General features: G+C 42.7%; 2 protein-coding genes across 7 annotated transcripts in view; one reads left to right on the top strand and one right to left on the bottom strand.

Annotated features, from left to right (window-relative positions):
• Positions 1–25,517, bottom strand: part of LOC137534318 (zinc finger protein OZF-like) — an 89,422-nt gene that overhangs the window by 24,609 nt on the left and 39,296 nt on the right. The window contains exon 1 of one of the 2 annotated variants that reach the window (XM_068255763.1): positions 849–1,237. The exons of the other annotated variant lie outside the window; for it this stretch is intronic. The gene's annotated coding sequence lies outside the window, so the exon portion shown is untranslated. Of the gene's footprint in view, positions 1–848; positions 1,238–25,517 lie in introns of those variants that run through there. 2 annotated transcript variants of the gene reach the window in all.
• On the top strand, positions 1,612–24,324 carry LOC137534314 (oocyte zinc finger protein XlCOF7.1-like). Of its 5 annotated transcripts, none has more exons than XM_068255756.1 (14): positions 1,612–1,700; positions 9,575–9,691; positions 11,580–11,771; positions 11,902–11,977; positions 12,102–12,193; positions 12,275–12,475; positions 12,552–12,746; positions 12,836–13,033; positions 13,114–13,311; positions 13,392–13,589; positions 13,684–13,869; positions 13,960–14,157; positions 14,987–15,089; positions 20,842–24,324. In XM_068255756.1, the coding sequence occupies exons 2-14, from the start codon at positions 9,614–9,616 to the stop codon at positions 21,672–21,674; spliced, it is 2,748 nt and encodes a 915-aa protein (XP_068111857.1). In that variant the 5' UTR covers positions 1,612–1,700; positions 9,575–9,613; the 3' UTR covers positions 21,675–24,324. The 5 variants fall into 5 exon arrangements, with proteins under 5 accessions (XP_068111857.1, XP_068111855.1, XP_068111858.1 ...); XM_068255754.1 differs by having other exon boundaries at positions 11,857–11,977; XM_068255755.1 differs by lacking the exon at positions 1,612–1,700 and adding an exon at positions 1,819–1,906 and having other exon boundaries at positions 11,857–11,977.

Genomic DNA, 25,517 nt, shown 5'->3' with positions numbered 1-25,517 from the left:
TAACGTATTGCATGCAGTACTTTACACGCAGCCAAGCCGCGTTCGACGGTTTGCACATGCTCAGTAGGGTTTTTTTATTTTCAATTTATGGGCGGAGAGGAGGCGAGGAGAGGCCGCTACGTAGCCAGGCACATGGCTACTTAGTATTCACTGCACTTGCAGTGTTTACATCCTGGAACGGCCACGGATTGGCTGGCAGGACCACGTGATGCGGAGAGCTCCGCTCACGTGGTCTCCGCAGTGCCTCCGACAGAGCAGGCGCACCAAGAGCTGCTTGTAACGCGGCTCTTGGTAGCGTCCTGCTCCAACACCACCAGGCGTTGCGTTAGGGACACGTTATGTGACCATAACGTCCCCTAAAACGCAACGTCCCACTGTGAAACCAGCCTTAGTGGAATTTTCCTATGAGGTTTCCTGATGGGTTCCGTAAATTAGACTAATGACAAATTGTGTGTGAAAATGTATGCAGCTTGAAAACAGACCAGTCAAATTTGATCTTGGCTGAATTCAATTGGTCTATGTCCAAGCTGCATATATCTGTAAACAAAATTTGCATAATTCTACATCAACTCCAGCCAGCAGAAATTATCTATACTGAGTCATAAAAAGGAGCAAACTATAGCCAGATCATATCAGTCCTGGCCCATTAAATCGCCACATCTAATACTAATATTATGTTAGTGTTGCACAGATCAGAGGACTGGTAAGAAAGTATAATTGTTGGGGATCGTTCCCCATCCAGTCCACAGATTAAGCTGAACCGTCTCCTCCACTTCATTTTCAATCAGACCTTTCATGTAGACATATATATATAAACTAAAATATATTTTATAAGAAATGCACATTACCTCCAGTCTCCAGCACAGCATGCAGACCAGGAGGATTTTGATTTTACTAGAAGACATTAGTCCATAACTATCACTCCTCTGGAGGACCACAACAAAATGGCCACCGACCTTTATGGAACCCGTTTCTATTTTTATAACTTTAACATTTTATCTTCATATGAACACAATACATCTGCCTAGACTCATATCCAAACTACTTCCAGCTCCATAAACATATCAGGGATATTGATAGAAACTATAGCTGGATCCCTGCAGCACAGAGGAGGCATTCTAGTCACATGGCAGACGTTCGGCCTCTAGAATTCGCTGTAAACATCCAGTAGCAGTGCAGCAGAGATAGGCGTGGGGAGGAGCGTTACTTCTTTGACCAATCACACTGCGGGCCATCTCCACAGCAACCCCTATGTAGCCGAGCAACTGTGGAACGCACATAGCTGCACTGTGTTTCCGGTGTTATGTCTGACAGGCACCTCACTGAACATTCCAAGAGCTTACTGAACCACATCAAGCGATAGAGGGCGAGTATCACTCGCTGGAGGGGAAAGTGTCCTCGATACCAGAGTGTGGCGGCCATTTTCTTATAGCTCAGTTCTCTACTATCTATGTCTCACTTACGAAACTGTTGATGGATTTCAGTACTGCTGGTCGGAAATCTTTTTCTCACGGCAACGTGTATTGTTCAAGTTATTGCAATAAAATATACTAACGTGTTTGCCCCCACATTTTGAGAGTTGCGTCCATTTTGTTGTAGCCAGGAGTTGGGGTGGGAGGGATGGAATTATACTAGTTCCAGAATCCTCCTGGTGTGGGTGTTGGGCTGGAGACCGGCTGTATCTTGAGGAGGAGGAGGAGGTAATAATATCTTATTATTCTACACAGTGTAGAGTGGGATTAGGTAGAGGGAACCTCTTGTGTGGAATGAAAAGAGCCAAGAGGGGTAATGTGACCCTATAGTTAATTCATGTGTCATCTATGAAGTACAATGCCAGCAGGGGAGAATGAATTGCTCATACCAAGGGGCAGTAAGATACTTCGGATACTTTGCAGTTCATGTAGAGGTAAATAGGCTCACCTCTTTTTGGGGTGCAGGTGGCTGTTTTTTGTTGTTTAAATTAACAACTACCATCTATGATTTTGTTTATGTCCATCCTTATTATTGGTACCCCTTACCTTGTTACTTAGTCATTGTGAGGACAACCCTCCAACTTGTAGACCTTGTCTACTGGTGTCTTTAGCGTTGAAAAACATACACAGTGATGGTACTGGCAAGCCAAATCTTATGTAAAAATTGGAGCCCACAGCCCAGGCCAGTGTTCAGGTAATGGTATGGCAAAACTGTGCAGTTCCCAAGAGATACCTGTTTAAAAACAGGTCCCATACAACTGATTTTTTTGCTCCACGTCTTTCCTAATTCGCTGCTCTGCTGCTTGTGTATGGCACCATGGTAAAGTGACATTTGAAGTTGGTCATGTGTAGAAGAAGGCAAAGAAGGTTGGCTAAAAGCTCAACCACAAATTAATAGTGCATTTAGTACCAGGGCAGGCCCAGGTTTACATCACAGGATATAGGCACAGATTTCCTGGCACCTTAGACTTCTCCCTCCATGAGCCTACACATTCCCCGAAGAACCACACAGCAAGTGAGCTGGCTGGCCCAGCTGTCACTTTTCCCTTACTTCCCCTGCCCACCATAGGTACACTACAGGTGCCTGTTAGTATTAGGTAGCCATAGGTACCCTCAGTAGTAAGTAGCTAGAGGTGTCACTGATTGAATAGATCTCATCAAGGAAGGAGGGAGGCCGCCATTCAGAGGAAAGTGAGCCACCTCTCCATCATCAGGCACCTATAGGCATGTGCCTACAGTGCCTGATGGTAATTCCGGCTCTGTACCAACGAGTAGGTGGTAACCATCAAACAAGAGTTCAATAAGATCCGGAATTCCACCTGGATTTATCGGCAATAGGCTTTTTACTCACACACCACAGTATTATGTGAATAAAAAGCTTACTGTTGATAAATCCAGGAGGAGTCTTGGACCTTATTGAACTCTTGCATGTGTAGAAGAATTCATGGGGAAGTGTGTGATCAGTTGATTTGTAAGGCTCTGATTTGCTGTTCAGGATCATGTATTTTCCATTTCCTGTGTAGGTTAAATCAGGAAGAGATCACGCCAAATCAAAGTCTTACAAATCTATAACGTGATCGAATGGATGACATGCTTCTCCATTTGTTCTGCTACACACCAGCAGCTCTACTGATGTTGCCATAGATGATTTAATTTGTTGAACTGTTGGTGCTGAAACACAAAGGGGTGTGCCCTAAGCCAAGAGATGGAACTGCAAAGGAGGGACATACACAACAATAAAGCTGTGGGTATTAGCCCTCCCCCCACTGTGTAATTCAGGTGTCATTGTAGCCATCAAGTAGCAGCTGAGTCTTTGAGTATCAGACTGGCATTCGTCCATAAGCCCATTCCAGCCAACAAGTGCCAAATCCCAGGCATATATATCTATAAACCTCATCTGGCCCAATCATTCGGTTGCTTTGATTATATGAAAGATTTTGCCATAACATGATATTGGATTGTCTGCCACTAGAATAAGGCAGACCCTAAAATTGTGATTTCAGATGGAGGTTTATTGGGCTTGTCATCCCTTGTCATTTATCTTCTATATCTTAAATGGCAACTGTAGTGAGAGGTAAATGAATGCTGCCAAATGTATTTCCTTTTAAGCTATACCAGTTGCCTAGCAGCCCTGGTGAGCTATTTGGCTGCAGTAGTGTCTGAATCACTGCAGAAACAAGCATTCAGCTAATCTTGTCACATTTGACTATAATGTCAGAAAAACCTGATCTGCTGCATGCTTGTTCAGGGTCTGTGACTAAAAGCCAGAGAATAATGCTGTATGGAGTTCAGGGAGCCCTCATATTAATGTGTAGCATTAGAACCACCCCTGCATATTACAAGTGCCAAAGAGCATATCACCGGACCAATAATAGATGTGCAAGGTCACTAGAAATGAAACCAAATTATACAGAAACACACACGCACGCACTCTCTCTCTCTCCCTCTCTCTCTCTCTCTCTCTCTCTCAGTCTTTATTAAAGAATTCCAAACAGATATAAAACTATTTAAGAACATTTATTTAACACTCCTGTCTGCTATTAGTTCCCCAAGAAGCCATCCCTGTGTCAGCTGTGTCCAATGTACAAGCACAGTACTAAACAAAACAATGTTGTTATAAGTAAATAACATACCCCAGACGAGTTTCTGCTTGCTTACTATGAAAAAATATTTTTCACTATTACATTGCATATTCTGTATATCTCTCAACCCAGCCAATCCTGCTGCCATGAATGTCGGAGACTTCCCTTGCTGAGATGGTTCCTTGGGGATCCATTATGTATAACAGTATCATTATATACTAGCTGACGGGCGCGTCAAATACATGTTTTTCATGGTTTTATTTCTGTAAGAAATTCTGTAATAAACAATGTATTATATATATGGGTAAGATAGTTTATGAGTGAGTGCACACCATTACTGCTTCACACTAATACTCTGCATAGCGGTGCACATTCCGGATATAAAGGCTAGAATTTCCACAGTAATAAGCAAGAAAAAAGATTCCAGGAGCATCTGCGCTGTCATGTATAAGGCTGGTTTCACAGTGGGACGTTACAGGCGCAAGTTAGAGCAGCCTGTAATGCAGCCCACCGCACAGTAATGAAAAATCAATGGGGCTGTTCACAGTGCGGACGTTGCGTTACATTGTAACGCTGCGTCACAAGACAACGTACTGCATGCAGTACTTTGGAGGCGGCTGAGCCGTGTTAGACTGCTTGCACATGCTCAGTAATGTTGGGGAGGAGCGGAGAGCGGCCAGGCACATGGCTAATTAATATGCACTGCACGTTATGACGTGCAGTGTTTACTTCCTGGAGCAGCCGCTCTGTGCGGCGATTGGCCGGCGGGACCACGTGATGCCGCATGCGCACAATAGTGCGCATCACGGCATCACTGACGCCAGAGTGAGCTGCACAACGCGGCTCACTCTGATGTCCAGATCCAGCACCACCAGGCGTTGAGTTAGGGGGACGTTATGCGACCTTAAAGAGACTCCGTAACAAAAATTGCATCCTGTTTTTCATCATCCTACAAGTTCCAAAAGCTATTCTAATGTGTTCTGGCTTACTGCAGAACGTTTTACTATCACCATCTCTGTAATAAATCAACTTATCTCTCTCTTGTCAGACTTGTCAGCCTGTGTCTGGAAGGCTGCCAAGTTCTTCAGTGTTGTGGTTCTGTGATGCATCTCCCCCCTCCAGGCCGCTCTCTGAACACTGCTGTGTGTTATTTAGATTAGTGCAGCTTCTCTCTGCTCTATTATCTTTTACAAGCTGGATAAATCGTCCTCTGAGCTGGCTGGGCTTTCACATACTGAGGAATTGCATACAGGCAGAGCTGTCTGCAATCTGCAGGAAGAAACAGCCTGACACTTCAGTGGAAGATAGCTGCAGTGGCAAAGAAACACACAAATGATCTCTTGAGATTCAAAAGGAAGGGTGTATACAGCCTGCTTGTGTATGAATGTATTTTCTATGTGTGGACATGCTGTACATCAACCTACTTCCTGTTTTGGTGGCCATTTTGTTTGTTTATAAACAAACTTTTTAAAACTGTTTTTAACCACTTTTAATGCGGCGAGGAGCGGCGAAATTGTGACAGAGGGTAATAGGAGATGTCCCCTAACGCACTGGTATGTTTACTTTTGTGCGATTTTAACAATACAGATTCTCTTTAACGCCCCCTCTAACGCAACGTCCTGGTGTGAAATTAGCCTAAAACTTCAAACTTTTATTCCAACATCTCCTTTAAAAGTGTGTATCCACAAAAAGCAGTAGAGTAAAATTATACTTATCACCACAGGATCACTTAAGCAGCAGGGGTGCCAGACACGGAGAGGTGCGGAGGTGCTGAGTCGACGATCGTTTCGCCTCTGCCGAGGCTTTATCAAGACAGTCTTGATAAAGCCTCGGCAGAGGTGAAACGATCGTCGACTCAGCACCTCCGTACCTCTCCGTGTCTGGCACCCCTGCTGCTTAAGTGATCCTGTGGTGATAAGTATAATTTTACTCTATTGCTTTTTGTGGATACACACTTTTAAAGAAGATGTTGGAATAAAAGTTTGAAGTTTTATACATGACAGCACAGATGCTCCTGGAATCTTTTTTCTTGCTTATTACTAACAATGTATTATATGTTATGAGATATGTAGATGCTACTTTGACATAGTTATTTGGGTTGAAAAAAAGACATACGTCCATCGAGTTCAACCAGAGAACAATGTACAACACCATCCTGCTCCCTCACATATCCCTGTTGATCCAGAGGAAGGCGAAAAACCCTTACAAGGCATGGTCCAATTACCCCCAAAAGGGAAAAAAATCATTCCTGACTCCAGATGGCAATTCGATAAAATCCCTGGATCAACACCACTGGGCATTACCTAGTAATTGTAGCCATGGATGTCTTTCAACGCAAGGAAAGCATCTAAGCCCCCTTTAAATGCAGATATAGAATTTGCCATAACTACTTCCTGCGGCAATGCGTTTCACATCTTAATCACTCTTACTGTAAAGAACCCTTTCCTAAATAAATGGCTAAAACGTTTTTCCTCCATGCGCAGATCATGTCCTCTAGTACATTGTGAAGGCCTAGGGAGAAAAAGCTCATCCGTCAAGCTTTTATATTGCCCTCTGATGTATTTATACATGTTAATTAAATCCCCTCTAAGGCGTCTTTTCTCTTGGTGAGACCTTCCTTCCCTTGTATCAATTTTGTTGCTCGTCTCTGCACCTGCTCTAAAACTGCAATATCTTTCCTGTAATGTGGTGCCCAGAACTGAATTCCATATTCCAGATGTGGCCTTACTAGAGAGTTAAACAGGGGCAATATTATGTTAGCAGCTCGAGTTTTTATTTCCCTTTTATTGCGTCCCAAATTTTTATTTGCTTTAGCCGCAGCAGCTTGACATTGAATATGATTATTTAACTTGTTGTCGATGAGTACTCCTAAGCCCTTCTCCAAGTTTGATGTCCCCATCTGTATCCCGTTTATTTTGTATGGTGTTAGACCATTGGTACGACCAAAATGCATGACTTTACATTCTTCAACATTGAATTTTATCTGCCATTTATGTGCCCATATAGCCATCCTATTCAGATCCTGTTGCAATAAGTCACTATTTTCCTGAGAGTTGATGATTCTGCACAATTTTGTATCATCTGCAAAAATAGCAACATTGCTTTCTACTGCATCTACTAGATCATTAATAAATACATTGAAGAGCACTGGACCCAGTACAGACCCCTGTGGGACCCCACTGCTAACAGTCACCCATTTTGAATATGATCCACTGACCACAACTCTTTGTTTTCTGTCCATTAGCCAGTTCCCTATCCAAGCACACAGACTCTTCCCCAGTCCTTGCATCCTCATCTTTTGCACCAGACTTTTGTGGGGAACAGTGTCGAAGGCCTTTGCATAGTCCAAGTATATCACATCTACAGCATTCCCAATATCCACATTAGCATTCACTACCTCATAAAAGCTGAGCTTGTTAGTCAAACAGGACCTGTCTTTAGTAAACCCATGCTGATGCTGAGAAATAAGATTATTTTCTACTATGAACTCTTGTATAGTATCTCTTAGTAACCCCTCAAATAGTTTGCACACAACTGATGTTAAACTTACAGGTCTATAATTTCCCGGATCTGATTTTTTTGCCCTTCTTAAATAATGGGAAAACATGGGCTGTACGTTTTGTGAGTCCTTTTGTTTAGTTTGGTTTTGCTTATATAAGTTTGACTCCTCATTTACATGTACAGCAACCATTATTCCTCCACATTGCAAAAATTACTCCTTTTCTCCTCTTTTGATAACAATGGCCACGTCACCCCAGTATAGCATTTTACTCCAAATATTGAACCAGTATTGCCTGTACTCCCCCATGTAGCATCACTCTCCCAATACCATGTCTCCTCCTCCTTCATATGGCCATGTACCCATTGTATAGGCATGTCCCACCTCTAAATAGCCATCTCTCCCCCTGATGTAGAGTGGTGCAGAGGAGCAATCCAAGTGAACATCTCTGGAGAGATCTTAAATGAACACTATCGATTAACATGTTTTTTTTTTTTCAAATGAGATAGGAATTGTTTGGGAAGTGCTCTTAAAGAGAACCCGAGGTGGCATTTCATTACGTTAGTGGGGCACAGAGGCTGGCTGTGCACACTAACACCAGCCTCTGTTGCCCCATCGTGTGCCTCAAAGACCCCCCTGCTCGCCGCTATTGCCCCCGCAGTGCTGGCGACACGCAGTGTGTCGCCAGCACAATGTTTACCCTAGCGCTGTCTGTCAGCGCCGCTCCCCCGCCTCCTCCGCATCGCCGCTACCCGCCCGCGTCCCTTCCCTCCAATCAGCGGGAGGGAAGGGACGCGGGCGGGTAGCGGCGATACGGAGGAGGCGGGGGAGCAGCGCTGACAGACAGCGCTTAGGTGAACATTGTGCTGGCGACACACTGCGTGTCGCCAGCACTGCAGGGGTATAGCGGCGAGCAGGGGGCTCTTTGAGGCACACGATGGGGCAACAGAGGCTGATGTTAGTGTGCACAACCAGCCTCTGTGCCCCACTAACGTAATGAAATGCCACCTCGGGTTCTCTTTAAGTACTGGTGTATACATTTCACTGCTTATCTGTTTGTTTACTGTTATCAAATTCCCTTCACACTTCACTGATGCCAAATCTGATGGGCTACTTAATCATGAGGTGAGGGGGAATTCCCTCACACTACACCTGTTAACCCTGTGTGTGAGAAAGCTGTCATTAGCTTAACTGCAGCTGCATGTGTCTGTCTGAATTAGCTGTCTGCAAAGAGAACAGACGAAATGTATCTTGTTTGTGATTATGTGCGAAACCTGACACCCAAGGCTTTTCATATAACTCTGCAGTCTGACATTCAAAGAATAGTGTAATATTGAAACAGAGATTCACCTTTGCAAATGTAACATTCCAACGCAGCTAAAATCTACATACAATGAATTAAAGTAGGAAAATGTTTACACATCTACTTATTATTACATTATTTGTACACTGTAATTTTAGAACACTTGTTTTTATAGTGTTCCTTTAACATGGATGTGCACCAATGCTTCCAATCCAACCTAATGGAACTTGAAAGGTGCTACAAAGAGGAATGGGCAAAACTGCCCAAGGATAGGTGTGGATTCATATTCAAAAATACTTGAGGCTGTAATTGCTGCCAACAGTCCACTGACAAAGTACTGCACAAATGCTGTGAATACTTATGTACAGGTGATTTCGCAAGTTTTTTTTATTTTTAACAAATTTGCCAAACCCTCAAGTAAACTTTTTTTCACATTGTCATTGTGGGGTTTTGTATGTAGCAGTCTAAGGATAAAAATGAATGTAATTCATTTTGGAATAAGGCGGTGACAGGAAAAAGTGATGCGCTTCGAATACTTTCCGGATGCACTGTAGCTACAAATTAACATTTGAGGCCTGACAGGTGCAGTAAAGTGGTCAGGGACATCTTTCGTATTAGTAATATGGGCTCTACATTTTACAATAAAGGTATAAATATACTGTATGTTTATATTTATTATTAAACTACATTTCTATTTTCTTTTGTACGACTATTGCAGCTTTATTAGAGGAAATACCTCTAAACAGACAACTAGAGAATGGAGAGGGAAAGGAAGCTCATGACCAAGAAGATATTAGACCTCACCCTGGAGATCATCTACTTGCTGAGTGGAGAGGTGAGGAGGATTGCGAGAAAACTCGCCTAATTGGAGCTGTGGGAATGGGATAACACCTAGCATCACTCACCTGTGTCTGACAATTGTTTTCATGCCGCAGTGCACACATAATCCTAGTTGCATGCATGTGGACCCTGGCTAGTTGTAGTGCCGGTACCTGCTCCTGCTCCATTAGCATCCGTCCTCTTCAGTCACGGCCAACATTATATCCAGAGTGACAGTTAATGCTGGGGCTAAAACACTCTGGGCTGCTGTCCTGGTAAATTATCACAACAGACTTTACTGGTGAGTAGATTCCAAGTACTGTTGCCCCGCAGGGATCAGGACACGATCCTTTGGGAGGACAGTTTGTGATTGAGCATGCCGGATCTCTTGCCGACATATTGGGGCCGCCTTACCCACAGTAGATTCTCACCTGAGGGAGTCTTTAGCGGTCGCCCGGGCCGACTTTAATCTAAGGTGTGTACATGGACCTTTATACACATATGAAGTTGAAACCAAGAGTATCTGTAATTGATAAATTAATTGACTGATTGTAATCTGTTTCACATGAGCTCAGAACAATCTGTGGTAGTCAGAATTCTGCCTGTGTTGTAGGGATCAAATACTTACCGTATTTCACTCAGTGACATGTTTATCAAATTATAACTTTTACCTGATGTGTTTTTCCTTTATTTTTGGTTGATGTTCTGTCTCTTTTCATTAAAATGAAAGTACCATCCAAATTACAAACTGTTGGTTTCTCTGTAAGTGGGCAGACAGATTTAGCTGGAGACCACATAATTATTTCCCACACAGTACGTCTTGCCATGTTATGATCTTGTAATTGGATTGATTTAAGTTTAGTTTGTTATACTGAATGTTTTGCCTGTGATACACAATAACATGGTTGTTGTACAGACTGTAAGTTTTGGCCTCTCATTTTCGATGAAGTATTTGTGTCTTTTTAATGTTCTCTCTTAAAGTAACTATACAGTCAACAGTAACAAGGCATGTACCAGGTTCTCTTAAAAAGTTATACTGACTTCTTGCGGTTTCTTGTTTAACTCACTCTCTGAGATTCTCGGTGCGGCCACTTCCTGCGCTTAGCTCCGCCCTGTTCTGGATGGGTACTGTGGCGCTTCTTTGGCACTCTGTATCTCTGATACAGAGAGTGCCATTGCACCTGTCTGGAAGAGGGTGGGGCTAAGTGCCAGAAGTGGGCGCACGGAGGGTCTCAGAGGGTGAGTGAAACAAAACCCCCCAGGAAGTCAGCATAACTTTTTAACAAAACACGGTACACGTCGTGTTAATTTTTGGATAATTTCCCCCCCCCCCCCCCAAAAAAAATAAAAAAAATCTTTAAAGCAAACCTGAAGTGAAGTAACGTAAGAATCAGACAGATATTTCCCTTAGTAGAGGGAAGTCTCTGGATAGCCCAGATGGTTCCTGCATCCTTCTGGTGCCCACACTTCAAGCATTGAGTCCCTCTAAGCATGTCCAACAAGAGATTGGTGGATATCCTCTTATGGCCACACTCTCATCTAAGTATGACCGTCTTCGTAGTGGGCATGCACAAGAACAATCCGCACATGCCCAGTAAAACGAAGCCGCACAAGCACATATTTTTCCTCCATCACTCTGCTGTGCATGTGTGGACCGCACTCGCAGATTCCCAGTACAAAGAAGCTAGTTTTTGGACCGGAGTGCAGTCACAAAGAAAAAGAGAGGTTCCTGGGCAGAAGGTTTAGACTCCAAAAGGATCTGGGAAGCCTCTAGGGGTATCAATGCACATTTTTAGATTTTTACATTTTCAGGTTAGGAGAATTCTGGAAACTTCATCGATACGAAGTTGCAGGGTGTAAATTATCCTTTATGTGGTAACATTCATTTGTGTCCCAATTTACAGGAGTACACAGTTGTGAAGAAAATATCTGGGGATCATGTGACATCTGGCAAGCGTTCATGTGTTTTAGGAGGTTGGAACAGGAGGCAAAGCCCTCTCATGGACTCAATAAACAATTCCCGGTTACCTCAAAGACATAATGACAAGAGGATTCTGGAAGTCACCAATATGATCATTGAGCTGCTGACTGGCGAAGTGAGTGGTGCTGGGAATTCCGGGATATTATTAAGTAATAGCAAGGGGCGTGTCAGGATGATGACTGGTTGATTTTGTGTGTCAGGTTCTTACAGTATGTCAGGATGTCACTCTCTCTTTGTCTATGGAGGAAGGAGAAACCATAGAAGAACACAAGGATCCGTACAAGGATGCTGTGATGGAGGATCATCCGCCCTTATCACTGGGTAAGAGAATAATTTAATTCCATTAAATGAGAGACCAGTATGGAGGACCCATCGAGATAGACTGATATTCTGATACAAAACACATAAATAATGTATTCAATTAATGTGTGTGTGTTAAATTCAGATGGATCCAGAAATCCACCAGAGAGATGTCACAGTCCTCTTTATCCCAAACATCCCACCTTGGAAGGTCACAAGATCTCAAATAATAAACAGGTAAAAGTCTTTTACGGTATGATACATGGTTTATCCACTGGCTTAGTAGAGTGTTTAACAAAACTGCTTTGAAACATTCAGGCTGACTGTCTGTTTAATGTGAAAGCTGAAGTCTCAGAGAAAAAAGAAAAACACTTGGGAATCGATATGAAGTGTATGGAGATGGACATTCCTAAAAATGGACCCAGTAATGAAAATTCACTACGGAGATTTCCCAGCCCTCTTTTTTCCCAGAATACTGCACAAGAACTTCATAAAACTTCACATGAAGTACAAGTAAAGGTAGTTTGCCAATATTATTAACACCTTATCTACAGGCCGTGGTAATATTACTTAATAGCAGTTTTGTATTACTCAGGGACAAAGTCTGATTAATGTGAAGGCTGAAGTCCCCAAAAAAGAACAACAGACATGCTCAAGGCATGATGTGTGCTCTAAGGTGGTAGAAGCTCATGCAATTGGGTCCAGTAACCGAAGTCCCCTAGATAGGTGTCCAAGTCCTTATTCTCGTGAATCTACACAGGGACAGCACACGGTATTAAATGCCTATCAGGTATTGAAAGTTGATCATCTTTGCAAATATGCAATAAGATTTATACACCAGCCAAGTAGACCTTAGTTTACAGAACTTTGGTTTCTTAGGGTGAACGTCAAATAAATATGAAAAATGAAGCCACCGGTAGAGAAGATGGGATGTTTTTGTGGACCAATATGCAGTGTAAGGGGAAGAAAGCCATTGCAAGTAGACCTACTAACAAAAACACACAAGATAGAGGTACCAGTACTTCTTCATGCCAGGATTCCTCCCAGGAACATCACCAAATCCCTCACTATTATCAGGTAAAGGTCATTTTCACATATGCTGTATGGGTTATATCAAATTGCAAAGAACAGTGGTTAATAAAATATTGATCATGCAGGCACAGAATCTGATTAACATTAAAGTTGAGAAGACAGAAAGTGAAGAAGATAAATGCTTGTGGACTGATGGAAAATGTAAACAGAAAAACCTTCCAAAAGGTGGACCTAGTAACAAAAGTCCTTCAGAGAAATGTCCCAGCTCCCTTTATAACCCTGACTCTATCCAGAAGCATCAGGAGGTCCCTCACCATTATCAGGTAAAGGCTACTTGCAGTTATTTCTTATAGCTTATAAACAAGCCAGGTGGACTACAGTTAATAGAAATTTGGTTGTGCAGGGTGAACATCAGATTAATACTAAATTTGGAACAGCAGAGAGAGAACATGAGATGTGTTTATGGGCTAATGAACAGTGTAAAGAGAAAAAAGTTTCCGTAGGTGGATCGAGTAACAGAGGCTCCCCAGAGAAAAGCCCCATTCCTCTTTATTCCAAGGATTCCATGCAGGAATGTCCCAAGATCTTACACCATTGCCAGGTAAAGGTAGCTAGGAGTCTTTGGAAGTAAATACAGTATATAAATGTATTCACAGGCCTAGTAGATCTTGGATAATAAAACTTTGGTTATGCAGGGTGATCGCCTGATTAATATTAAAGTCGAAGATGAAGAGGGAAAAGAAGAGATATGTTTATGGGCTAATGTTCAGGAGACAAAAGTTCCTACAAGTAGATTCATTAACAGAAGTCCACCAGAAAGATGTCCCAGTCCATTTTATACTGAGGTTTCTTCAAATCTCATGGTCTCAAGTGACTATCAGGTATAGGCAACTGAAAAATCTTTGCCGATATTCTGTATGGTTTGTTTAGAAACCCAACGGACCCTTTATAATAATCTATTTTGTATGCAGGATAAACTTCCAATTAATGTTAAAACTGAAAGCCCAGAGGGTGAAGAAGAGGTGTGTTCCTGGGCTGATATACAGCATAAGGAGAAAAAAATCTCCATGAGTGGACCACTTACCAGAAGTCCACCAGAAGGATGTGACAGTCCTCTTTATTCCCAGGATTCTCCACATGAACTTCCAAAGTTCCCACAATATTATCAGGTTAGCAGGTGATAAATGATAGCAATATTGCCTTTGTAACACCAGATCAGTTCATGTAATAAGACAGTAGATATAGGCAGGGAGCAATTGCATGCGTTTTTGTCTCCTAGTGGAAAACACATGTGAGATCGCATATAATGTAGGGCTGTGGGCCGACAAAAATTTGCATTGTGCCATTCACATACAATGCTTTTCTATTAAGCATCAAAGCATTTTTTTAAGTAAAAAAAAATCTGATAATATACATTTGTCTCTTGTTGAAAAGGCAGATAATTCAAAACACAAATGCAGAGAAAAATACACGTCTTAAGCGCCCTAAATGGGTACTTACCTCAGTAGAGGGAAGCCTATGGATTATTCAGAGACTTACCCCGTCCCCCTCGCCTCCACTGATCCAGCGCTGGGACCCCCCAAACCTCTTCAACAAGGGCCTTGTCAAAGAATAGGCACGGCCATGAAACTGTCCATGAACAAGTGCTGCCACACTGCGCAGGTGCAGGACACTGTGGGGCTGCGCAGTAGGACTAAGCTGTTTGACTAGGCAGAAAAAGCAGAGCCCAATCAGCTCTGTGCTACTGTGCAAGTGTAAGGTGTCCTGCACCTGCTTAGTGCGGCTGTCAACTTCCATGGGGTCCCGGTGTCCAGCAATGGTCAGGAGGAGGATATAGGAAGCTTCTGGAGGAGGATGTGGAAAGAGGCTTCCCTCTGCCAAGGTAAGTATTAGATTTTTTTTTCCCTTTTATACTTACAGGTTTCCTTTAACCCGCATGCTTTTCTGCACAGACATATGTGCTCCCAGCCTTATGATATTTTTCTGTGACTTAAACAGGAAGAAGACCTAATCGAATATAAATCGAAAGACGTTGAATCATCGAAGCAGATGTGTGAAATGCAGTGTAAGGAGGAGGAAATTCCTGCAGAAATTGGAGCAGGTGGGTAATGTACACTAAATACTGGTACATAAGTTAAGGCTGGATTCACATTGGCATGAAAAGGTTCTCTTTAGCGGAACGAAACGGAACGGATATAAATGGATCCTATGCAAAGCAATAGGATCAATTCACATCAGTCCGTTCATAACGGATCAGTTTGCTGCGTTCCAACAAGCAGAATGCAAGAATGTGCAGTTTGTGATTTATTTTTTTTACCGGATCAGCAGGATGACGCAGATGCTGACGGGCATACCGATTAGGTGGTGACAGGGAAGGGAATGGAAAACTGATGTTCAGCATAACAAACGTATCAGTTTGAAACAGGATCATTTTTTGATCCGTACAGTGTGAACCCAGCCTTATTACGGTACTTCCTTTGTTAAGTCGTGGCATTGTTCATAACCTAATAATTACAAGTTCAGTGCTTGTACTTCACACCATACATGAATGGATTCCACACGGTGTGTACTGGAGCCCTTTTCCTTCAGTGAGATTAGACTACATGTTAGTTTGATATTAAATGAGTATTTAATATGGCTTTGAGAAGTGAAGTCTTTTGACTACGTTGTCTAAGCTCTAAAGCACAGGTGTCAAATTCAAGGCCCAGGGGCCGAATCTGGCCCTCCTAACCATTTTATGTGGCCCTCGAGATCTTCAAACGTGCATCAATGTAAGCAGTAAAAGAATGAACACACACTGCCTTCCCTTCCAAAAGGAGCACAACAATGACAGTGTTTCTATTTAGAACATTATCAGGTTGAACTTGCAATGAGAAAACAAAAGAGAACACAGAGAGCCCAATATAGTGCAGTATGTACTGGATTGATGTGGGTAATGAGAGGCAAGTATGTAACGTTATACTCACAAACATGGGTTACCACTAAGGCAACCACTGTAGATGCAGGTGGGGAGATTAGACCTGCCCCCACTCAGGATTAGGAAGTCGCTCTCTGTAGATCTGGAAACAAGGGGTTAACACCTTTCCACCATGGGTGGACTCGAACAACGTGGAAATGAACAGAAGCGGCAAAAGGATAAAAGTAGCTAAAACTTAAAAAAAACAACAACAGGGTATGCAGTGGTGGACTTACCTCCTCCAAGCAGACATAAAAAGAGGTTGATATTATATCAACAAGCAAATGTATTTATGTATACACTCCAAAGGGTCAAAGTAATGCGTTTCGCAGGTGCGGCCCCACTTCATCAGGCAATAGGGGATGGAGCATACAGCAACAAGTGTCTATAAGCCTAGAGCCTCAGGCTGAGTCATCAGGTTGAGGCACAGCAACAATCTACAGGCCCCCCTGTTAAATTAGCATGGTGCATCCTTCTTGGCATAGCACTGGGGCTACAATCTCATAGCTTTGTACTCCATCGAGTTGCACAGATCTAGCAGTGGCAGTGGTGAGATCCACGCTTCATTTGATGTCTACTGTCTCGTCATGTAATATTAAATGGGCACAGCAATATCATTCCTAACAACCAGTATCAGTCAATATTGATTGTTTTCCTTTTTCTGAAGGACACTTCTAATAATGTATCATAGCCTTTAAAGGGACTCCGAGCACCTCTCATGGGCATGCCTTTAAGCCAGACGACTACCAACAAAGTCGTGCTATGACCCCTCTGGAGGAGCCTCTTGCAATGGCCATGCGTGTCACTTCCTCTTCCTGCTTCAGTGATGCACTTCTCTAACAGAGAAGACAGGGGTGACCCGGAAGTTATAACATAGCCAAGTTGGCAGCCGCGATTTTTAAATTGAACGAAAACTATTTGGTGTAGAATGGCGATTCAGGCACTAAATGAAAGAGGGGAACAAAAGCTACAGAAAGGTATGCATCTTTAAGTACTTTGCAGTACTGGTTGGAGTCTTAAAGGCATGCCCATGAGAGGTGCTCGGAGTCCTTTAAAGTTTGGAAAAGCAAAAAACAAAACAAAAACTAAATCTGACTAGTTTATAATTAAGAGCCGACTCACAAGGCTGGGTACTGGCATCTCATTTTGCTGATACTAAACGCTTTTCTGCTCGTGAGTAGAGAAGAGTTTGGCATCAGTTCCTGTTGTTCTGTGATCGCATCATGTTTTGAGCCCCTAGGAGCACATGAAACCGCAAGCACAACCAATGTTAGAAGCTGCCTGCAGGATATCAGAAAATGTGATTGGCTGCTGCGTTTGGGCATTCTCCGGAAATTGGCGGGAAACACATTAAGATGAACAATGCACTAAACTCTAAAACACGAGCCATAAATTATTTTTAATCTGGATCCCCACTCTCAAAGCGCTTGCAAGGCATCCACTAGAGCGCAGTCAGTAGCAGTGTTAGGGAGTCTTGCCCAAGAACTCCTTACTGAATAGATGCTGGCTTACTGAATAGGAAGAGCAGAGATTTGAACTTAGCTTAGTGCTCATTTCAGCACTGATGCGTGTTATTAAGGCAACTTCAGAAGTGGTAATGTTCAAAACATTTCTCTGCACACCTTCCGGAAGTTAAAATCCAATCCTTTTATTAAATCATCATGTAGATAGCAAAAAGTAAGGCAGCATGAGAGCTGACGCGTTTCTGACCCCACCGGGTCCTTAGTCGTAGCTATTGTGACATGCTTCAGACAGATTTAAATACCCAGAGGCCACACCCCCTATCCACCACACCTATACAGGTAACTTGATACTCTTAAAGGGGAATACCGCTGGTGGAGGGAGAGTGGGCTCCAGTGTATTGTACAATTGTTCAAATACAAACATACACAGAAATGTATTAAAAAAACATTGAAAAACATTAAAAAACAACATCATAGTAGGGCCAACCCTAATATCCTGTTTTGTTTCAATATCCCCCAAATATAAGTTGAGGAAAAAAGTCAGCGGGGATAGGAAAAAAGGGGGAAGAGCGAAGGGGGGGGGGGGGGGGGGGTAGTAGAAAAGAGGGGTGGGGAGGAGAAGCAAGGAAAGGAAATAATAGGCGGCAAGTGAAGGGGGAGAAGAGGTTACAATATATCACAACCTCACAACCCAAATCATCCCGAGATCACACAAGATAAGGATTGCCGCAAATGAACATGAAAAGCAAGCGAAAGAACAGGATATCAATCCATCATAAACCTAGTAAGTACCAGAGAGACCCTTCCTTGGACACGCACAAAACTCAAACAAATAAGTTGACATCCCATCTATAATTGAGCCCCCTGGTACCCAGATTAAAGATCCATCTTACATCGTGTTCCAATAACTTCCTTTCTAAATCCCCACCTCTACTGTCCAAATATACTCTCTCCAGGCCCTGGAAAGAAAAGTGGCTCAAGTCACCATCATGACAAGAGCGAATTCACATTGGCCGCACCACAATAATGTTTTGCAATGCTGGCCCTCAAGGATCTTGTGGTGCAACCAACGTACTGCTTCCTACATACATTACAATTAAGCAGGTACACTACACCTTTAATGCCGCAGTTTATGTATTGTTTGAGACGAAAAGTTCTTCCATTGCTAAAGGAAACGGCAGTATTGCCAGTTGAGTGCACCCTACAATATCTGCATGTTTTCAACCCACACTTATATGATCCCTGGTATCTCAACCAAGTGGCCCGATCCTCATACAGACTTGGGGACAAAGTGTCTCTCAGTGTGGGCGCTCGTTTACTGACAAACCTACAATTTCCCTCCACGAAAGGTGCTATCTCTGGATCCGCATATGAGATGGGCAAATGGGTCTTAAGAATCTTAACCACGGATGAGTATTCCATGCTGAAATCCATGGAGAATGTAACCGTTTCACCACCTCCATCCCCCGTTACCCGCGCATTGCTGGCCAAAAGTGCAGACCTCCCCTTTGCCAAAACTTTGTCTTTTGATTTCTGAACATATTGCTGAGAATAACCCCGTTGAAAAAGTCTCACCTCTGCTTTTTTAATGTCGTCCAGCAAGCGATTTCTCACAATTCTTGTGATCTCCCCAGTGGGAATACCACGTATAGTGTGGTTGGGGTGGCAACTACTGGCCAGCAAGGTAGAATTGCCACTGCATGGCTTTCGGTGGGTGGTGGTAGTGTCCTTACTGACAGAGCCCTCCAATTGAAGATCCAGAAGTACCATAGAAGTGGGATGTATAGATAAGGTGAAATGTAAGTTGATACTATTGTTGTTTAAATAGGAGACAAATAGCTCAAAATCAGTAGCCTGCCCTGTCCAAATCAGCACCAAATCGTCGATATAGCGACCAGACCAGAGTATAGGCTTGATTCACAAAGCGGTGCTAACCTAGTTAGCAGGCCTAAAGACTTTTGGGCGTGATAAGCATTGCACTAAGTAGGTTAGCACCGCTTTGAGGGAAAAACTTGCGCGCAAAGTCCGGTGTGCGCGAAACATTGCAAAGGGTTTAATGGCGTTGCGCGCGCATAAAAGTTTATGCGCAAAACTGAGTTTAGGCGTGATAATGATCTTTTCACCAGCGTGTTAACAGTTAGCACGGCTTTGTGAATCAAGCCCCATGTGTTTGGAAAACACATTCTCATCCGAAAAAAGTTTTGTTTCTTCCCTACAAATTGGCTAAGGAGGGTGAGAAGCGGGCCTCCATTGAGGCTCCCCGTTTCTGCAGGAAAAATTCCCCGTTAAACAAAAAATAGTTGTGCGATAAAACGAAAGACACCGCCTCTACAATGAAATATTTAAGATCCCGGTTGTAGTCGCTATAACGATCAAGATGGTACTGCAACGCTTCCAGAGTCACATCATGCACCAGACTTGAATACAGAGCCCGTATGTCAAGGGTAGCCCACTTATAATTAGACTCCCACTTCACACCCTCCAATTGTTGTAGCACGTGTTTGGTGTCCTTGAGAAACCCCGGAAGCCTTCGAACGAATGGCTGTAAAAATTGATCCAACCACTCCCCAAGGCGTTCTGTGAGAGAACCAATGCCGGCTACTATGGGCCGATCCAATACAGAACCCTTCTTGTGCTCCTTGGAAAGATGGTGGAACACAGCCACCCTAGGTTTAATGACTGTTAGGGAATCTGCAATTTTAGCATCAGTGACGCCCAAGGATACCCCATGCGCGATCAGTCTGTCATATTCTTGTTTGAACTTAAATGTGGGATCAGTAGATAACTTACAATATGTGTCGTGATCAGAGAGTTGGCGCAAAGTCTCCTGCCTGTAATCCTCAGAGTTAAGGACCACAACCGCTCCCCCCTTATCAGCATTCCTGATAACTATCTCCTTATTAGATTTAAGGGAAGCGATTGCGGCCCTCTCCCCCGGGGACACATTACGGAGTCTCCGAGACCTACATTCCTCACTGCGGTGTGTCAGGTCTCTCTCTACTAATTCCTGAACGGTCTCCACCGGACGTATTCGGGCCTGTACTGGATAAAAAGATTTATTAGCAAATCTAGGTAGGCAAACATTTTCTTTTCACACTAAACCATCAAATTCCGCCCGCAATTGGTCCAATTGGAGACCAATCTGGAGGTCCTTAAATGAGGGGAAGCTGCCAACTTCAGAAGTGGTGTCTGTGTGACTGTTTCCGCTGCCCATGTGTGAACTGGCCTATACCCTACTTTAATGTTCCTCACGAGCAGTTTAATCAATGTAAAGCACGTACAAGCTCAATGTTCCTCGCTTTCCACGGTTTCTCTGCCACAATCTTACAAACCAAATATGAAAATACCAATACAGCTAAAGTAAAAATCACAACTGATGATGGTGCCCCTTTTAAACATTTGTGTTAAACCTTCATATCTTATTCTCCTTTCAGATGGACGATACATGAGGTATAATACAGAAAAATGTTCTGTGATCAATGAAGATGGTAGAGCAGAAGATATTGACCTGCAAGCAGGTTCTTCAGAAGAAGCCCCTATCAGCGCAAATGTCCAGCCAGCAGCTCAGTGGACAGATGCATCAGCTGATCCCTCTGCCCATGTGGTGCCTGTCCCAGACCCGCCCCCACCTGTCACCCATACTTACCGTAGGCGAGGTGAAACCTTCCTCTGCCCTGACTGTGGGGAATGCTTTACCCAGCGAGCAAAGCTCTTCAGACACCAGAAGACTCACACGGTGGAGATGCCGTACACCTGTCTGGAATGTGGGAAGTGCTTCGCTGAAAAAGTCCACCTTGTCAATCATGAGAGGTGCCACAAGGTGGAAAAACCCTACGCCTGTTCTTTCTGTGGCAAATGTTTTGGGGAAAAGGGTAATCTTTCTAATCACGAAAGGAGCCACAGGAAGGAGAAGATGTTTTTCTGTTATGACTGTGGCAAATGCTTCACCCAGAGGGGACACTTCAACAGACACCAGCGAATTCACACAGGGGAGAAGCCGTATTCCTGTCCTGAGTGTGGAAAGTGTTTTTCCCAGAGCGAGTACCTCGTCAGACACCAGAGATGTCATTCTGGGGAGAAACCATTTACCTGTCCAGAGTGTGGGAAATGTTTTACTGACAAATATGACCTTGCGAAGCATGAAAGGATTCATGGCACCAATCGCCCGTTTTATTGTTCTGTGTGTGGAAAGGGTTTTAACCAGAAGTCAAATCTGTCTAGACATGAGAGAGTCCACACACAGATTATAGCTGTTTCAATGGAATGAGTGTGGGAAATGGTTTATAGAAGAGTCTTCTGCTCAGGAGGGGACTTGTTCGTCTTTTCCCTTAATTTGTGAAGATGACTCAAAAAAGACTTACTTAACTACATGTACAGTTATATGAGTGATAGGAAGAATTTGCCTGCTGTTTGGTTGTTTTTATCTAAGTCTATATATTTTTTAATTCATGCTTGATATCTGGGGGACTTTATATGGTTATAGGAAGTGTGTCACTGTCTATGATTCTTGAGTGTGTTTGACCACACCTAGTTCCCTGGACTTCTACTGTAAGGGCCCATTCCACTGTACGTGGTGTGATGTGGCTACATAGCCACCTCCCACAGCGACTGAACTGTAACCAATGTACGGCAATGGAACACTTTCCTATGCGTGCTGGTTATGTGGAGTGGTGCGGAGCAATCCGAGAACCGGCAGCATGCTGCAGATTCTCGCACGACCACATCTGCCCGCATCCACGTCCCATCTCCTCCAGTCACTTCCGCATCGGGAGACGTGGAAATGACGTGAATGAGAGCGGAAGTGATGCAATGCGGCTAGGTAGCCACACTCTCATCACTTGGCAAGTGGAAACGGGCCCCAAGTCTGCTGCAATGTCTGCTGGACTGCTTTTATTTTTATTTTGTTAAATATTTATTTAGCAGGCACAATTTTACATATCCATAAAACATAATAGTATAGGCAAAGGACATGTTTCACATTCCAAAGCTTACAAACCTAAACCACTACCGGAAAAAATTGTCAAATATAAAACACATGTGTACGCATACCTATAAGATGTACTGCATAAGATGCAGTATAAATGACTTCTATGTTGCTGTTGCTTACAGTAGACAGTTAGAATCTGACAGGTTTTGGGCTGGTCCATCTCTTCATGGGAGATTCACATTATTTTCTTTATTCACAAAAGCATTCCCTGGAAAAGATCTATAGAAACACGGTAGACAGCCTCCTCACTTGCTCACACACTATTTTGGTAGTTGGACTGAGCAACTGCCAATTCAGCAAGTGCTTTTGAAAATAAAAAAAAAACCCTGAGAATCTCCCAAGAGGAAATGGACTAGTCGTAACTAGTTAATCACTAAGGGTTTTTTTCCCCTTAAAGTGGACCTGAACTCAGAACTCCTCTCTGCTCTAAAATATACACAGCATAATAACCTTTAAGCAAAAAAAACATGTATTTGTTACAGATGCTACAAATCCTAAAATAAATCTGCACAGTTTCTACTTCCTGATTCATGGAAGCAGACATATTGTTTACAGCCTGTGCTTATTATCTGCCATAGGCAGTCATGTGACACTGGGGGGATACAATTACAACTAGTGATTAGACACAAATGAGGGGGAATTACACAGGCTAAACTCTCTAAATACATACAGGGTGCATTTCTCTTTGTTTTTCTTCTGTCCTGAGCAAGAGTTCAGGTCCACTTTAAGAACCAGAGTAATTTTCACCTTTCAGTGCTCCTCCCTTTCATTCACCAGTAACTTAATCACTACTTATCACAACAAAATGATCTTTATCTTGTTTTTTAGGCTGTACCACGCAAAGCCTTTCTTTGGGAGGTACATTTTGTTAAGAGTTATGTTGTTCTAAATGCATTTTAATGAGAATAATTAGAAAAAAATGGGAAAAAATGCATTAGTTTTCAGCCATTACAGTTTTAAAATAAACTGTTCTACTGGGATAAAACTCACACATTTTATTTGCCCATTTGGCCCGGTTATTGCAACGTTTAAAATATTTCCCTAGTACAATGTATTGCGACAATATTTTAATAGGAAATAAAGGTGTATTTTTTCAGTTTTACATCAATCACAAGCCCATATTTGCAAAAATAACAGTATTATACCCTTGTGACATACATATTAAAAAGTTGAGTCCCTCAATGTCATTTTTTTTTTATTATATGCAAATGTTTTATTTTAGTAACTATGGGAGAGTGGTGGGTGTAAGGGGTTACCGTAATTTTCATGGAAAATGTATGTATTAGTGTGTAATGTAATGTGTTAGGGTGTAATTTACTATTTGGCCACTAGATGCCCCCCCCCACCACCACTGTTCAGTCCATAGATGAAGTAATGCGTGTATGTGTTACACTTGTTTATGTCAATGACCGCAGGCATCTTATTGATGCCAGCGATCATTGATCACAGGCACTTAGATCAGTGGAAACTGTGTTCCCATTAATTGATCTCCGTACTAACGGGCAGCGTCGAGAACAAGGGCAATTGCGAGTCGGTAGTGCGCACAGCGGCAGAGAAATATCAACATCCCTGGGACTTCAGATGAAGTCCTGCAGGGCATAGAGATACTGCACGCTGTACAATAACTAGATATACCTGTGAGATGTGTGAGATTTGTATAACCTATTGTAAGTGACAGCAACGTAGGGCAAAAATTAATTTGTAGTGCATTTTTACTCTGGAACAAATGTACATTTTATATGTATGCATGTACATGGAATTTTAATGTTACTTTTTTTTTTTTTTTTTTTTTTTGAGTAGTTGTCCTTTAAAGGGGTTTTGTGGAGTCTATTAAAAACGAAAACCTGACACTAACCTGGGGTTTCTATCGGCCCCTGCAGCTGTCATGTCCCGCGCTGTCGTCCTACGATTCTCCGTTTGCTGCCCCCAGTCCCGGTCTAATTCTTCCTGAATCAGAACTGCGGGAGGGAGCTGTGAATTGTAGAAGGACGGCGCGGGACAGGACAGCTGCATGGGGCCGATAGAAGTTTTTAATAGCCTCCACAGAACCCCTTTAAACAATGTATCAGGTTACAATAGCTCTTCCAGCGGCCTAGAACAATGCTTTTTGAGGGTGAACTAAAACCAGGCTTTGCCTTTATCACAGGGACTTACGCATGATTAGTATTTGTTTTTATCTGTTTTTGTATTTAAAAACAGCCATATTCTCTTGCTCCATTATTGGAACAGCATAGGAAAAATGGCATTTGGACCAAGCACAGAAGTTTCAGTGGAACTACCAGTAATTCTCCCTTACATTAAAGGGAACCTAAACTGAGAGGGATATGGATGTTTCCTTTTAAACAATACCAGTTGCTTGACAGTCCTGCTGATCTCTTTGGCTGCAGTAGTGGCTGAATCACAGACCTGAAACAAGCATGCAGCTAATCCAGTCTGACTTCAGTCAGATCACCTGATCTGCATGCTTGTTCAGGGGCTGTGGCTGAAAGTATTAGAGACACAGGATCAGTCAGGCAACTGGTATTATTTTAAAAGGAAAAATCCATACCCTTCTCAGTTTAGGTTCCCTTTAAAGATACACTGAAGCGGAAAAAAAAAATATGATATCATGAATTGGTTGTGTAGTAGGGGTAATTACTAGAACATTGGTAGCAAAAAAAATATTCTCATACTTTTATTTTCAGTTATACATTTTTTTTATAACATTGCATCATTCTCTAATATTTGCAATTTACACACTACTCAGCATTCTAAACGTTTTTGCTGAACAGGCAGTGAACTTTTGAGCTGTCCTGAACTGTTCTCTGCAAAAGAAAAACACAATACAGCTGAGATACCCTAATCAGGAGTCAAAGCTCTCTGTGACTTTCAAAGTGGTAGAGCTCAATAATGGCCTCAATTCACTAAGATCATGCTGGAGATAATAAGGCAAGAGAAAACTTACCTCCACATAAGAGAGAGTTATCTTATCTCTTTATTCCTTAAAGAGAATCTGTAGTGTTAAAATCGCACAAAAGTAAACATACCAGTGCGTTAGGGGACATCTCCTATTACCGTCTGTCACAATTTCGCCGCTCCTCGACGCATTAAAAGTGGTTAAAAACAGTTTTAAAAAGTTTGTTT

The sequence above is a fragment of the Hyperolius riggenbachi genome, chromosome 10 (genome assembly GCF_040937935.1).
Source record: "Hyperolius riggenbachi isolate aHypRig1 chromosome 10, aHypRig1.pri, whole genome shotgun sequence".
In the NCBI taxonomy this organism is placed as follows: Eukaryota; Metazoa; Chordata; class Amphibia; order Anura; family Hyperoliidae; genus Hyperolius; species Hyperolius riggenbachi.
This window is presented reverse-complemented; position numbering and strand designations above follow the sequence as displayed.